The 15,217-nt window shown below is 31.1% G+C and overlaps 1 protein-coding gene across 3 annotated transcripts in view; it reads right to left on the reverse strand.

Moving 5' to 3' along the window:
* tanc1b (tetratricopeptide repeat, ankyrin repeat and coiled-coil containing 1b) overlaps nt 1–15,217 on the reverse strand; it is a 199,793-nt gene that overhangs the window by 75,657 nt on the left and 108,919 nt on the right. For all 3 annotated transcript variants that reach the window (XM_051119883.1, XM_051119882.1, XM_051119884.1), the window contains exon 7: nt 12,643–12,912. In XM_051119883.1, the coding sequence (XP_050975840.1) occupies nt 12,643–12,912 (270 nt within the window). The remainder of the gene's footprint in view (nt 1–12,642; nt 12,913–15,217) is intronic.

Consider the following 15,217-nt stretch of genomic DNA (forward strand, 5'->3'; position numbering starts at 1 on the left):
AATAAAATAAAATATAAAATAAAAATAATAATTAAAATAAAGGAAAATCTTAAAATCGAAAATAAAATTAAATAACAAAAATGAAATGAAAAATAAAATAAAAAATTCTAAATATATTTAGCTCTTTCCTCTGAAATAAAATAAAATAAAAATAAAATAAAATAAAGTGAAATATAAAATAGCATACAAAGTAAAATAAAGTAAAATAAAATAAAAAATAAAAATATAATTAAAATAAATTAAAGTACAACTTAAAATAAATTTTAAAAAATTAAATTAAATTAAATTAAATTAAATTATCATTAACGCTGTTTACACAAAAGGTACATATTTCAACTGGAATTTAAAATAAAAAATGTATTTTGCCAAAAAAAATAAAATAAATTAAATTAAAAATTCAAAAGACAAAATATATTTTGCTATTTCCTCTCTCAAAAAAAAACAAAAAACAAATTAAAAAAACAAATAAAATAATAAAATAAAATAAAATAAAATAAAATAAAGATCATTAATGCTGTCTACAAAAAAAGGTACATATTTTAATTGGAATTCGAAATAAAATATATATATATTTCCCCGAAAAACAACAAAATGATTGTTTGATGGTTCCTATAAAATAAAAAATTAAAAATAAAAAGTGACCAATAATAAAATAATAAAATAATAATAAAAGTCCACCAATAAGTCTTTTTTAGAATTAAAAAAAAAAAAAAAAATCACTCATTTAAAATATAGAAATATTGAATATTGCTAAAAGGCTCAATAGCCCTAGTGAAATTAAAGCAGAAAAGGCAACAGCTCAGTTGAGCTGAACACAAGCAGCCACAGCTGAAGACACTAGCGATTCCAGATGCACTGTCACCAGAGCAAACGCTTTTCACTGAATCCTCCAGCTGTCAGGAAAGAGAAAAGCTGTAAACAATGTAAATGTGCATGGCACGTGTCATTTCCTGGAACAGAAGCCAGAGCCACAGAGTAAGACATTTACCCACAAACCCAACCCAAAAACACCACAAGTGATCACTGCGCACGACTGGCCACTTGTACTGCGACCTGGAGTCCTGAAGACCAGAAAAAGAACTGAACTGAATTCACAATTCATTCTGATATACACAGAGGTTCCTCTTCATAACATTCCAATTCAACACCCTATACGACGTGACCGATTCGATTCAAATTCACACTTATGAATTGAACAGCAGCCAGCTGTTGAATGGCGAATTGTGGCCAACGCATGTGTGCAGCGCGGCAGAACCATCTGGACGGATGGATTAAGGATGCTCGAAAGTTTCTGGAATGCTGCCTCTGCACAGCAGATGAAATCTTAAGCGCGCGTCTCTGCCGAGTCTCCCAAGACCACAGTGCAAAGAAGAACGGCAGAATTTTCTCTCGCTGAAACACCATCTGCCTCCGTCTGCCTTCATCTTCTGAGAGAGAGAAGAAAGAGAGTGTAGGGATGTAGGATGTAGGAATAGATACTAACTGCTGCTTCATATCGATACAAGTCCTGTGAGGAGAAAAAGAGAAGGGTTTGATATCTGAAAATCCCAGAAAACCCTACACCGCTGCATTGATTCACCCAAACAGCCTTGATTTACACTGACACAGATGCCTTCAGCTCGCTCAGTCGGGCTTTGAAAAGACAATTCAGATATTATCACACTATTTAATGCACTGACACTTCAATGCTTTATTTCATTCTGTTGTTTTCTAGAATCATAGCCATGAATTAAGAATTAGTTCCCATGACTTTTTAAGTTTAGTAAATCGCGGCCATGTCATACTAATTTATTCCCACAATTTACTAAAAAGCGGCAATGAATTAGTACAATTTCTCCATTATTTACTAAAACAAGGAAACAATTAGTAAGTAAGGAGGCAATTAATTAACTGAAACGAGGGAACAATTCAGTAACAAGGCCATGATTTACTGACACAAGGGAATGAATTAATAGGCCACGATTTACTAAAATGAGGGAACGAATTGTTACAATGAGACCACAATTTACTAAAACAAAGGAAAGGAGTAAGTACAACTTGGCCACAATTTACTAAAACAAATGAACAAATCTGTGCAACTTGGCCACGATTTATTAAAATGAAGGAATGAATTAGTACAGGCCACGATTTACTGAAACAAAGGAAAGGATTAAGTACAACTTGGCCACAATTTATTAAAACGAGGGAACAAATTAGTACAAGGCCACAATTTACTAAAACGAGGGAACGAATTGTTACAATGAGACCACGGTTTACTAAAACAAAGGAAAGGAGTAAGTACAACTTTGCCACAGTTTACTAAAAACAAGTAAACAAATTTGTGCAACTTGGTCACGATTTACTAAAATGAGGGAACAAATTAGTACGAGGCCATGATTTACTAAAACAACTGAAAGAAATAAGTACAACTTGGCAACGATTTACAAAAACTAGAGAACGAATTAGTATGAGGCCACAATTTACTAAAACAAGAGAATGGTAGGGATGGGCGATATGGGCTTAAAACCTTATCATGATAATTCCTGGTATTTATTGCGATAACGATATCGATGACGATAATTCAGGGAAATTGTGTTTCTTTAAAAAACAAGTATTATCTTTCCTATTTTTACCCCAAATACGGTGTTGTGAGCATTACTAAGTACACACGTAATGTAATGACTCTTTAATTCACTGGAATGTGAATTAAATTGTTTGTACTTTCTGTACTGGAAGCTCCTAACATTGAGATGAATTCCTTGAGTGTGAAACACACTTGGCCAATAAAGCCATTTCTGATTCAGAAGCCCGAGGGCGCCCTTGAGCAAAAACTCCACATATGCTTTATAGTAGAAGTAGTAGTACTGACGACGCTTCAGGAATTTCTAATCCAGTTATCACTTTAGCTGAATAAAATGCAGATAGAGGAATTTGAACTGAGGAAACTTGAAGACAATAAACATACGATTGCTACAATATATGGTTTGTCTGTGTTCTTCAAGCAATCTTGGGTATTTTTTAAGGATTAAGTATATTTGTAATGCAATGCTAATCGACATAGACTTTATAATACAATAAAATAGTATGATTTCAGCCCCATTTTGTGATGTGAAACCATGGCTGATCACAAAAGGTTATTATGAGGTTAGGTTATTATAACTATTTTATGAACTTAATTTGGAGAAAAAGCATGGCAGCAAATGATATCTTTGTTGGACGACAGGTTTGTAAACAGGCTCATACACATGCAAAACCGCATCGTACACTTGCCACTCGTACAGGTAACGTTATTCAAGGCTCAGACCCATTTTTGACGCACTACACAGTTTTGACCAAACCAGTTCCAGATTGGAGCTCCTCATTTAGCGTTAGCGATGTACTAGATTCTCGTCTGCCTTCAGCATGTCACTCCGCACTGTCGCACACAGAAATATGTCAACAACTAGAATTTATTGTTATTATCGCGGGAAAACTAATTCTTATCGTGGGGAAAATTTTTACCGGTATATCACAAACGATAAGATATCGCCCATCCCTAGAGAATGGATTAGTACGATGCAAAGGTTTACTAAAATGAGGGAATGAATGTGCGCAACTTCGCCACAATTTACTAAAATGAGGGAACAAATTAGTACGAGGCCACGTTTACTTAAACAAAGGAAAGGAGTAAATACAACTTGGCCACATTTTACTAAAACAAGGAAACAAGTTAGTACAATTTGCCCATAATTTACTAAAACAACTGAACAAATTGGTACAGTGAGACTTGAATTTACAAAAACAAAGGTAAAGTGTAAGTACAACATGGTCACAATTTACTAAGACAAGCGAACAAATTTTTGCAACTTGGGCCACGATTTACTAAAACAAAGAAAAGGAGTAAGTACAACTAGGCCACAATTTACTAAACAAGTGAACAAATACGTGCAACTTGGCCGTGATTTATTAAAACGAGGGAACAAATTAGTACAATTTGTGATTTACCAAAATGAGGGAACGAATTAGTACAAGGCCATGATCTACTAAAACGAGGGAACAAATTAGTTCAACGTGGCCACAATTTACTAAAAAGAGGCAATTAGTTAGTACAATTTGTCCATAATTTACTGAAAAGAGGATATTAATTAATATGAGGCCACAATCTACTTAAACGAGTAAATGAATCAGTAATGAGGTTAGTACAATGTCACTATAATACACTAAAGTGAGGGAACAAATGAGTTATTCTTAATTTGTGCCCACTATATATATACATATACATATACATATATATACATATACATATATATATATATATATACATATATATATATATATATATATATATATATATATATAATTCTATACTGCATAGCAGCATTTCTGAATGCGTTTATATCCTTTTCTGAGCTTAAAAAAAATGTTCACTATCATTTGTCATGTACGGAAAGAACTGCAAAAAATATTCCGTATGTTTCCATCAGCACTACTCTTTCATTTTTGAACAAATGCTATCACGTCTGCTGCTTCGGTGGCTGTATTTCAGACATCAAGCACACTCGGAGTCCAGAAGGTGAGAAGAGACATTCTGCAGACGTGCCCTGCTGTGCGATAATACAATTATAGATTTATGTCCGTTATTTTTGGAGGCTTACGGGCATTAAGAGGCCGATCGAACGGAGTCAGAAGACCTCCTAGCAAGACCGGACTCAACACAGAACACACTGTTATTTGACTGCATGTGTGCATGTTTGTTTGTGAGGATGCATGCGGCCACATGTCCAGCTGTCGCGTGCTCATCCTGTAAAAGACTTTGTTTTTCATTTTCCACGTATTAAATAGCAAATTGGCTTAATTAGCTTGAGCTCTTTGCTTTCTTGAGTCTAATTAAACTCACGTAGCGCCGCCAGTTGGTGTGTGTATTCGCTGTTTAAGCTCATTAGCATTGTTTGCAAAAGCGAGAATCACTATTGCTCATACGTGAGGTTACGGTGTTTTTAAAACACCCGATGCTTAATATTAAACTTGGGCTTAACTGCATAACTTTTCAACATTGATAATAATCAGAAATGTTTCTGAGCAGCAAATCAGCATATCAGAATGATTTCTGAAGGATCATGTGACACTGAAGACTAGAGTAATGATGCTGAAAATTCAGCTTTAAATCACTTGAATAAATTACATTTTACAATGTTCGCACAAAAAAACCCTTTATTTCAAATTGTAAAAATATTTCACAATATTACTGTTTTTACTGCAATTGTAATCATACGAATGCAGCTTCGGTGAGCTGAAGAAACTGAAAAAAAAAACATGAAAAATTTTACCGTACATCCTGATTTTTTTGTCTTACGGCAACATTTGACCTCAATATTGATGTATATGATCTCAAAAGGCTCAGATAAATAATCTTAATAATCAATTCTTTAATCAATCAGTGTGATTCAGTTAAAGGAGAAGTCCAGAACAACAGTTCACAAATCATTTACACACCCCCTTGTCATCCAAGATGTTCATGTCTTTCTGTCTTCAGTCGTAAAGAAATTCTGTTTTTTGAGGAAAGCATTTCAGGATTTTTCTTCATATAATGGACTTCATTGGTACCCCGATTTTGAACTTCCCAAATGTAGTTTAAATGCAGCTTCAAAAGACACTAAACGATCCCAGCTGAGGAAGAAGAGTCTGGGAAGTTCTTTGAGTCTCGTTCAGCAAAATGAACAAATCTTTTTTCGAGTCATTTTGTTCATTTTAGCAAAATCAGTATTACGTGACAGCCCCATAAGATAAACAAACATCTCGAAAATCCTGAAGACTCGAAACAGGTGAATTCCAGTAAAGAACCTAATAGGATGTTGCACATGCGCAACTGAACGAATCACTCCTCGAGACGACTCGTTCTTCCCAAGTCATATTAAAAATTCGTTCAAAATGAATGAATCGGTCAAGAATGACCCATCACTAATTTGTAGCATCATGGACGCACATCCCAGAGCCTGTGCTACATGAGCTTTTGTGCCTAAAAAGTACACAAATTTTTATTTTTCGAAAAAAAATGAACGTTCATTTCACTAGATAAGACCTTTCTTCCTCAGCTGGGATCGTTTAGAGCCTTTGAAGCTGCATTTAAACTACATTTTGGAAGCTAAAAATCGGGGCACCAATGAAGTCCATTATATGGATAAAAATCCTGAAATGCTTTCCTCAAACACCATCATTTCTGACTTAAAGACAGAAAGACATGAACATCTTGGATGACAAGGGGGTGAGTAAATTATTTGTAAATTGTTGTTCTGGAAGTGGACTTCTCCTTTAATTGGATAGTTTTGAAATGAACCAAATGTACCAAATCTAAAACGGTTTCTGCTACTGAAGCTTAAATCAGAGACACTAAAACTCTTTCTTATGCCATAACAAACTCCACACAAGCAAACCACGGCAGATGGAGATGTTTAGTCAAAATACCGCAAGTGCACAAACCTGCTGAACGTACTTAACGTGCATTATTGCATAACTGTGATGGTAAAAAACTTCTGTCTCAAGGGGGAGATGCAAACCAGATGCGCTATTATTCAGGTAATAAACTGTTACCTGTCAACAGCTAATAAATGCTGACAGCTTAATAAACTTTAACTTGCTCAGCAAGATTCTCCTCAAACTTTAGCTCGAGCTGAAAGAAAAATGACAGCTGAAGCGGAGAAATATGAATATATCACGGAGCTTTACATTAGAGAGATGAGTTTTGCACACTCACTCAAATTTTCTTGAGAACATCTAAAACAAAGTTTTTTTGTTGTGTGCTCTAACTTTCTCATCTGTAAGATTAAAATTCATATGTGAAAAAAATCAGACTGCAACATATTTGAGATTTTCATGTGGCACAGCAGGAGCAGGATTGACACGAGTGAGATCTGTGACTCATTCTAATATCTGAGCGGTTAAAATGGGGTCTTTGTTTTCTACGAGAGCGAGCGAGAGAGAGTTCACTGTGGTCTTAATGAGCTGTCCAGTAAATGGATCGGTTGCCTGGACACAAATGAAGTTCAGTCTCAGAAATTAAATGGAATGATTATTCACTGAGGTCGAAAATCCAAGACAGACGCTAAAGACTAAAGCAGCAGCATCTCCACTGACAGCACCATTTACTTGACAACACTTAAAGAAACAGATCACAAAAATGTATAATGGATAATCCAAACTGTACGCTGTCAAACTTAAAGGACAAGAAATGTGTTTACCAAAACATAGATCAACAGTTAAAATATAATGCGGATGGGATGTAAGAACTTCCTGTGTGAACCAGTTTTCAAAGAATTGGAAAGAATTAACTCAACAGAATTATTAACTCTGATCACAAATGAATCACTTATGCTGAAGAACTGATCGGAACTGAAGACTGATTTGTTACCTCGTTCAAACAGCTGAAAAGAACAACTTGTTCAAATTCAAATAATTTAGGCTGATTAGTTAACTAGGTTAACAATTTGAAAAGAATCATAACTGTTCGTTCGGAAAAGAATCACTGAGGTTGATTTGGAATCAGGTTCAGACAATTAACTGAAAAGAATCAACACAAAATGTTCACAAAAGAATCACTTAGTTCTTTTCAGTTGTTTGAAGAAATTAGTAAAAAGAACAATTTGTTCACAAATCAGACACCACTATGGCACTACTTCACATATAGTTGACAAAACATTGATTCAGACTGATTTGTTAATGAATCACTTAATTTAAGGTATGGACTGTTCACACATGAATCATTTAGACTGATTTGTTACCTGGTTCAAACAACTGAAAAGAACTAACTGAAAATATCAGCTCATTTAAATTTGAATCATTTAGGCTAATTAGTTAACTAGGTTAACAATTTGAAAAGAATCATTTCAAAATAACAGTTCATTCAGAAAAGAATCACTGGGGATGATTTGGAAACTGGTTCAGCCAAAAGAACAATTTGTTCACAAATGAATCACTTAGTTCTTTTCAGTTGTTTGAAAAAATTTATTAGTGAATCATTTAATTGATTTGTTAACTGGTTCAAACAACTGAAAAGAACAACTTGTTTAAATTTGAATCATTTAGGCTGATTATTTTACTAGGTTAACTATTTGAAAAGAATCATTTCAAAATAAAAGTTTGTCCGGAAAAGAATCACTGAGGATGATTTGCAAACTGGTTCAGCCAATTAACTGAAAAGAATCAACACAAAAGAACAGTTTGTTCACAAATGAATCACTTAGGCTAATTTGTTACCTGGTTTAAACAACTGAAAAGAACTGAGTCAAGAACAATTCGTTCACGAATCTGATCCCACTATGGCTTCTTACTCCACATATAAGCAACATACAGTTGACAAAATATTGATTCAGACCAATTTGTTAATGAATCATTTCATTGATTTGTTGCCTGGTTCAACCAAATGAAAAGAATTAACTCAAAATTATGGGCTGTTCACACACAAATCACTTAGAGTGATTTGTTACCTGGTTCAAACAACTGAAAAGAACAACTTGTTCTTTGGTTGATTCAGATCAATTTCTTAATGAATCGCTTATTTGATTTGCTAACTGGTTCAACCAATTGAAAAGAATTAACTCAAAAGATCAGTTTGTTCACAAATAAATCATTTAGACTGATTTGTTACCTGGTTCAAACAACTGAAAAGAACTGACTCAAAATAACAATTCTTTAAAATTCAAATCACTTAACTGGATTCACTATTAAAAAAAAAGAATCAATTCAAAAGAATAGTTTGTTCAGAAATGAATCACTGAGGATGATTTAGAAACTGGTTCAGACAAATAACTGTAAGAAGGATGATGCATATTCACTATATGCATTTTTGGAAAAGTGAACTCGGCACATGTCCAAAGTGTCCAAGGTAAATGGAGGCTGTGAGACATTGCGTCCCGTTACCTGTCCTCTGCGAGCTTCGCCTTATAATGTCGTCTTTGCCTGCCCTTCCCATCTCTCCCTCAAAAACCAACACCAATGCAGCAGAACTATGACATCATCATGCCAGGAGACAAATGAGCCTTATGATTGGATAAGAGAACGCCATGCACTTAAATCAGCTGGAGAGAGAGAGTTTAATAAATATCTGAGTGAGTGAATGAGGACTATAAACAGGATTAAACAGTTCTTATTTAGTTAAAATACTGCTGCTGAAAGATGTTCTTGAATGTCATTCTTGCACAGACAAAATGCGATATTACAAAAAGTGTTTACTGCAGCGCTGATTCTACAACGAATCAATGCTGAGTGCCATTAGAATCAATCTAATGATTCATTCACTGTTATGTTGAACTTAAGATGTAAATCAAGGTTGTTCATTTGACAATGGGTAGTTAAAGGTATACATTCAGAAGAGAGCTCTGATGGCACTTTTTTTCCCAGATTTTTTTTAAAATTACTTAGTATTTTATTTTATTTTATTTTATTTTATTTATATTTTTTGTCTTCTGAGGAGGATGGTACTTAAAATTAAAATTAAAATTAAAATTAAAATTAAAATTAAAATTAAAATTAAAATTAAAATTAAATCTATCTACCCAAAAATCTATTTTTTTTTCTTACTTACTGATTTTTTTTTTTTTTTTTAAAAAGGTCCTTTTTTTATTACTTTTTTTTTTATTACTTTTTATTACTCTATTTATTTTATTTTTTTTGTCTTCTAAAGAGTATGGTACTTTTAATAAAATAAAATAAAATAGATAAAAAAAATAGTTATTAAAATTAAAATTATTTAATTTTTTTTTATTTAAAATTAAATTGAAAAAAAATATTACTTTTTTTGTCTTTTGAGGAGGACAAAATTATAATAAAATATAATTAATAAAATAGATTTAATTTAATTTTATTTAATTTAATTAACCAAAAATATATATTTTTTAATTACTTATTTTATTTTATTGTCTTCTGAGGAGGATGGTACTTTTAATAAAATAAGATAAAATAAAATAAAATAGATTAAAAAAATAAATAAATAGTTATTTAAATTCAATTAAATTTTTTTAATTACGTTTTTTTGTCTTCTGATGAGGACAAAATTATAGAAAAAAAATAGAAAATAGATTTTATTTTATTTTATTAACCAAAAATCTTTTTTTTTTTTAATTACTTATTTATTTTATTTTTTTGTCTTCTGAGGAGGATGGTACTTTTAATAAAATAAAATAAAATGAAATAAATAAAATAAAATTGTTAAAAATATATAAATAAATAGTTCTTTAGAGATTTAAAATAAAATACAATAAAATAAAATAAAGCAACCAAAAAAAATTACAAGTTTTTTTTTTTTATTTTAAAAATTAAGAAAATTAAGCAGAATGCAAAGTGTAACCAGAATCATAAAATTCCTCCCATCTGTAGCTGTATTTTGTGAGTGTGTCTGTGGTAATGCCACATCGGCAGCTGGGAAAGCAGTGAAGTTACAGATCTATCAAACGCTCAGTAAAGATTAATGCTTTATTCACCGAGGCCAAACAGGGTGTGAAATGACTAAAACCAAGCAGGTGTACAAAATGAAAATGCGAACACACACACACACACACACACACACACACACACACACACACACAGTCTAAAGAAAACATAGTCTAACCTTGACAACTGCACATGCTTTATGGTGCCAACCAGTTTTTATTGTTTCACGTCGACTCGCTTAGTTTAATGACTGACGGCTTTTTATGAGAAGCATTTTTTCACCTTACCTTGCACAACACAACACACACACCACAATAAACCAAAACTAAACACACACATCCAAAACATCAGCCTTCATCACAAAAATCAGGTTCTGTGAGAGATACAAGCCTCATATTCATCCAAACACCAAACAAAATCAAGACAAATCTTTCAAAAATCATGATCATCAAACCCATCAACAACATGTTAAGGTCACATTTCACATCAAAATAAAATGAATAATAATAATTTTTTTTAGGATCATTACATTTTTGAGCATTGTGACATTTTCATGACAAATCAGCCTCAAATTCTTATTACTACAAAGCATAAATATAAACATATAAATACTGCCTATAATTAACAAGCATTTAAATAATGTTTTTTAAAAAGTTCTCGTGTTTGTAGGTATAACAAAATGTGCCCAATAGATCTTATTCTTATTAAAAAATTATCCTGGTCTTATTGTGCACAATAAATTGGTGCACAAATTTTCCCAAATAATAAAAAAAAAAACCCAATCTTCATTATATTACATAATATTTATATTTATTATATGATATAATTGATACAGATTATATATCACATAATATATGTACTTAATACATAAACAAAAACTAAAATTAACAAATAAATAAAAATTAAATATATATATATGCATGTTTGTTTGTTTTTAGAGGACAGCTTTGAAGGTACTCTATAAAAAAAAAAAAAAAAAAAAAAAAAAAAAAGATAAAATAAAACCTTTTTTTTTTAAACCAGAAAGCTTTTCAAATAATTATACAAATAAATAAATAAAACTAATTAAAAAATGTTATTTAAATAAAAAAAAATACACTGAATAATAAAATTAAATAACTAATAAAAAATAAAAACTAGAACATATATCATATATGTACTTAATACAATAAATAAACAAAGAAATAAATAAAAATGTATTATGTGTATAAGCATTTATATGTTATATATAAATAAATGCTTATATTTATATATATTATAACTTTCTAATGGTTTATCATGTTAATCATGATTTTAAAGACAGTTCAACAAATACTACCATGATATACAAAACGTAAATAATATATTATCAAATTATACTAATGAAAATATTGTGAGATATGTGTTTAATTGTAATGAAAATTCATATAAATATATAAATATCTATATTAAAATATATATAAAATATAAATATCTATTTTTATGTATAAATATATTATGTATGTATGTATGTATGCATGTTTTGATAGTACTTTTTCAGATAAATAAAAAAACATAAAAGATAAAAAAAAATAGTTCTTTACTTAAAAAATTACATGTAATTAATGCAATAAATTAACATAAGTAAATAAAAAAGTTCAATGAAAATTCAACTATTTATTTATTTATTTAAATTATTTATGCAGAGGACAGCTTTGTATGTACTTTAATAAAAAAACAAAATACAATAAAACAAAACCAGTTCTTTGTTTTTACTGGAAAGCAAATAAATTAAATAACAAAAGATATAATTAAATAGTTCTTTAAATCAAAAATAAAATAAAATGATAAATGTTCAACTGTCATGAAAATAATGTCACAATGCAAAAAAATGATGCTTAAAAATGTCTTATTTCTTTCTCTTGATTTCAATGTGAAATACAACGTGTTTTTGTGAGATTCAACCAACTGTCAGAGAAGCGGGAAAGATCACATGACCAGTCAAACCAGCCTGAGGAATGTGGAACTGATGCTAAAGACAGAAGCCAGCCAACAACTAACACACACACACACACACACACACACAACAGCTGCCCGACGTATCTGCTTCCTCAAGGAGCAACAGGAGAAAGAATGTGACTCCTGATAATAAGCTCTCTCACAATCTACATCACACACACACCCTTAAACTGGTGGCAGTGTCTTCCCATGAGTCTCTGCTCTGCTTCATTCCAGCAGTCACGCGTCTGTCATCGCCTCAGGAATCACAGGACGACCCTGCTGTTCTGTGCTGATTTCTCTTACCTGCGACTGAGTTGGGCCGAGGCATCATCAGACTGGACGAGTTCTGTGTGGGATATTGGACGGGTCCCTCAGGCCCTACGGCTCCTGAAGCCTTCTTAGCCGCGGCGACGCTGCGTATCCCTGTCCCGGACGTTGACGCTTCCTCCTCGGCCACAGGAGAGCATGTGTCTGGCCGCACATGCTGAGCGCAGCTCCTTATACTGCCCTCTTTACCCCACTCCAGACTGGAGCCGCTGCGGTCGTCATTCTCTGATGAGCTGGTGATGGTAGCTGGACGAGAGGAAACAATATTATTGACAATGTGTGTGCATATGATTCTGATTTATTCATTTACATTGATTCTGTTCAATTCAAATTAATAGTACAGATCAAATTTCTGACAAACAACCCTTATTATGTATGTATGTATGTATGTATGCATGTTTGTTTGTTTGTAAAGAACAGCTTTGAAGGTATTTTAATAAATATAAAAAACTAAAAGAAAACCTTTTTTATATATATATATATTTTTGAATATTTTTACTATTTTTAATAAAAGTGATACATATATATATACACAAACTTGTCATGGAAGCCAGTCATAACAAAAAAAATTAATTAATTAATTAATTAATTATATAGACATACTTAAAAAATAAATAAATATATTAATAATATTATATTATATTATATTAAAAACAACTAAAATAGAATTTAATAGAGTGTACAGATGATCTTGTCAAGGAAGCTGGCAGTCATCATTAAATAAAAAAAAATAATAATAATAATAAATATAAATTATTAAAACAATAAATAAATAAATAAATACATACATACATAAATAAAAAAACTACTAAATGAAAATATAAAATAAAAATAAAATAATTGAATATTAAAATAATTAAAATATTAAAAACAACTAAAACAAGTATTTAATGTGTACAAATTGATCTTGTCATAGAAGTCATAATTAAACAAAAATTAATAATAATCAAAAAACTAATAAATTATAGAAACATACTTAAAAATTAAAAATAAAAAAACCCCACAAAAAACTACTAAAAGAAAATATTTAAAAAATAAATAAATACAAATATTAAAAACAACTAAAATTGTATTTAATAGAGTGTACAGACTGATCAGTCATAATTAAATAATGAAATAATAATTAAAAAAAAAAAACTACATGTATATGTATATACAAAGTATATATATTCTATATAAACTATATAGACATACTTAAAAATTAAAAAAAAAAAAAAACACATAAAACTACTAAAAGAAAACATAAAATATATGTTCATATGTTAAAAACAACTAAAACAGTATTTAATAGAGTGTACAGATTGATCTTGTCATGGAAGCCAGTCACAATTAAATAAAAAATACTAAAAAAAAAACAAAACCCTGTGATGAATTTCTTTATATATTTATATATATATATATATATATATATATATATATATATATAATCTTTAAACATCTCAAAGTAAAGGATCTTCAAACATCTCAAATAAGCAAAGATAAAGAGCAGCAGGAGAATGTGACTTGAGATGACCATCATTACCGCTCAAAAACTCTAAAGAGTCACTGACCTTATCTACACTTTCACCTGATCATCATTTCCCTCCACATTTAGCATGCTGCTAATGAGCAATAACATCAGTTCAAACCGCCCATTACAAACACACTGTTTACTTTGAATATTGATGGATGTTTGTTTGGATCAGTGTTTGCTGTCACTGCTAATAACTCTGCCTTTTTTCATTCAAATTAAAAAATAGATAAACAAACAATGACCAGACAAAACATACTAACAAAGTACAAACCTGAAGAGCTGAGAGTGTGTGCATTCATGCACGTGTGTTTGTTCTGTGATCTGAGGGGGGCGGATGAGTCTCTGGGTTCAGTTTCAGCTTCTGAGTTTATTACTAAATAACATGCATGACAACAGCTGCATGTGTCATGTGTCAGCGCTCGCACACGCACACAGACACGCTCATACAGCCAGCTCCAAACATCTGAGAGCGCTGGTGAAGATGCTTCTGTTATGCATTCATTTCTGCATTATAAATTAGACTGTCTCCAGTTTGAGTGACAAGTGAATATGAATGTAAAAATGTGTTAGTATTTGGTCTCTTCTGCCATATGAACTGAAGCTGATGACCATGTTCTCCAGCATCATTTAAGATGATCCAAAGAGCATCAAGAACATCAAGAATATCTGACCATCTCTACGAAGAGAATAAATAAATAAGTAAATAAAGAGAATACAATGTTAGGTAAGTAAATAAATAAATAAATAAATAAATAAATAAATAAATACAGCACAGTCTTAAGATTGCTGGAAATTATTTTTTGACAATTCTTCACAAAATTAAATTTTTAAAATTATTTCATAGACAGTGCGCTCACAAAAAAGCAATTCTAACCTAAAATTCTAACCTAATTCTAATAAAATAAAATTAAAATTAAAATTTTCACCAACTTTCGAAGTGAATGAATGAATGAATGAATGAATGAATTATTAAGCACAATCTTGGATTGCTGGAAATTATATTTTGACGATTCTACATACAATTCAATTTTTAAAAAT

This window comes from Labeo rohita, chromosome 9 (genome assembly GCF_022985175.1).
Source record: "Labeo rohita strain BAU-BD-2019 chromosome 9, IGBB_LRoh.1.0, whole genome shotgun sequence".
Taxonomy (NCBI): domain Eukaryota; kingdom Metazoa; phylum Chordata; class Actinopteri; order Cypriniformes; family Cyprinidae; genus Labeo; species Labeo rohita.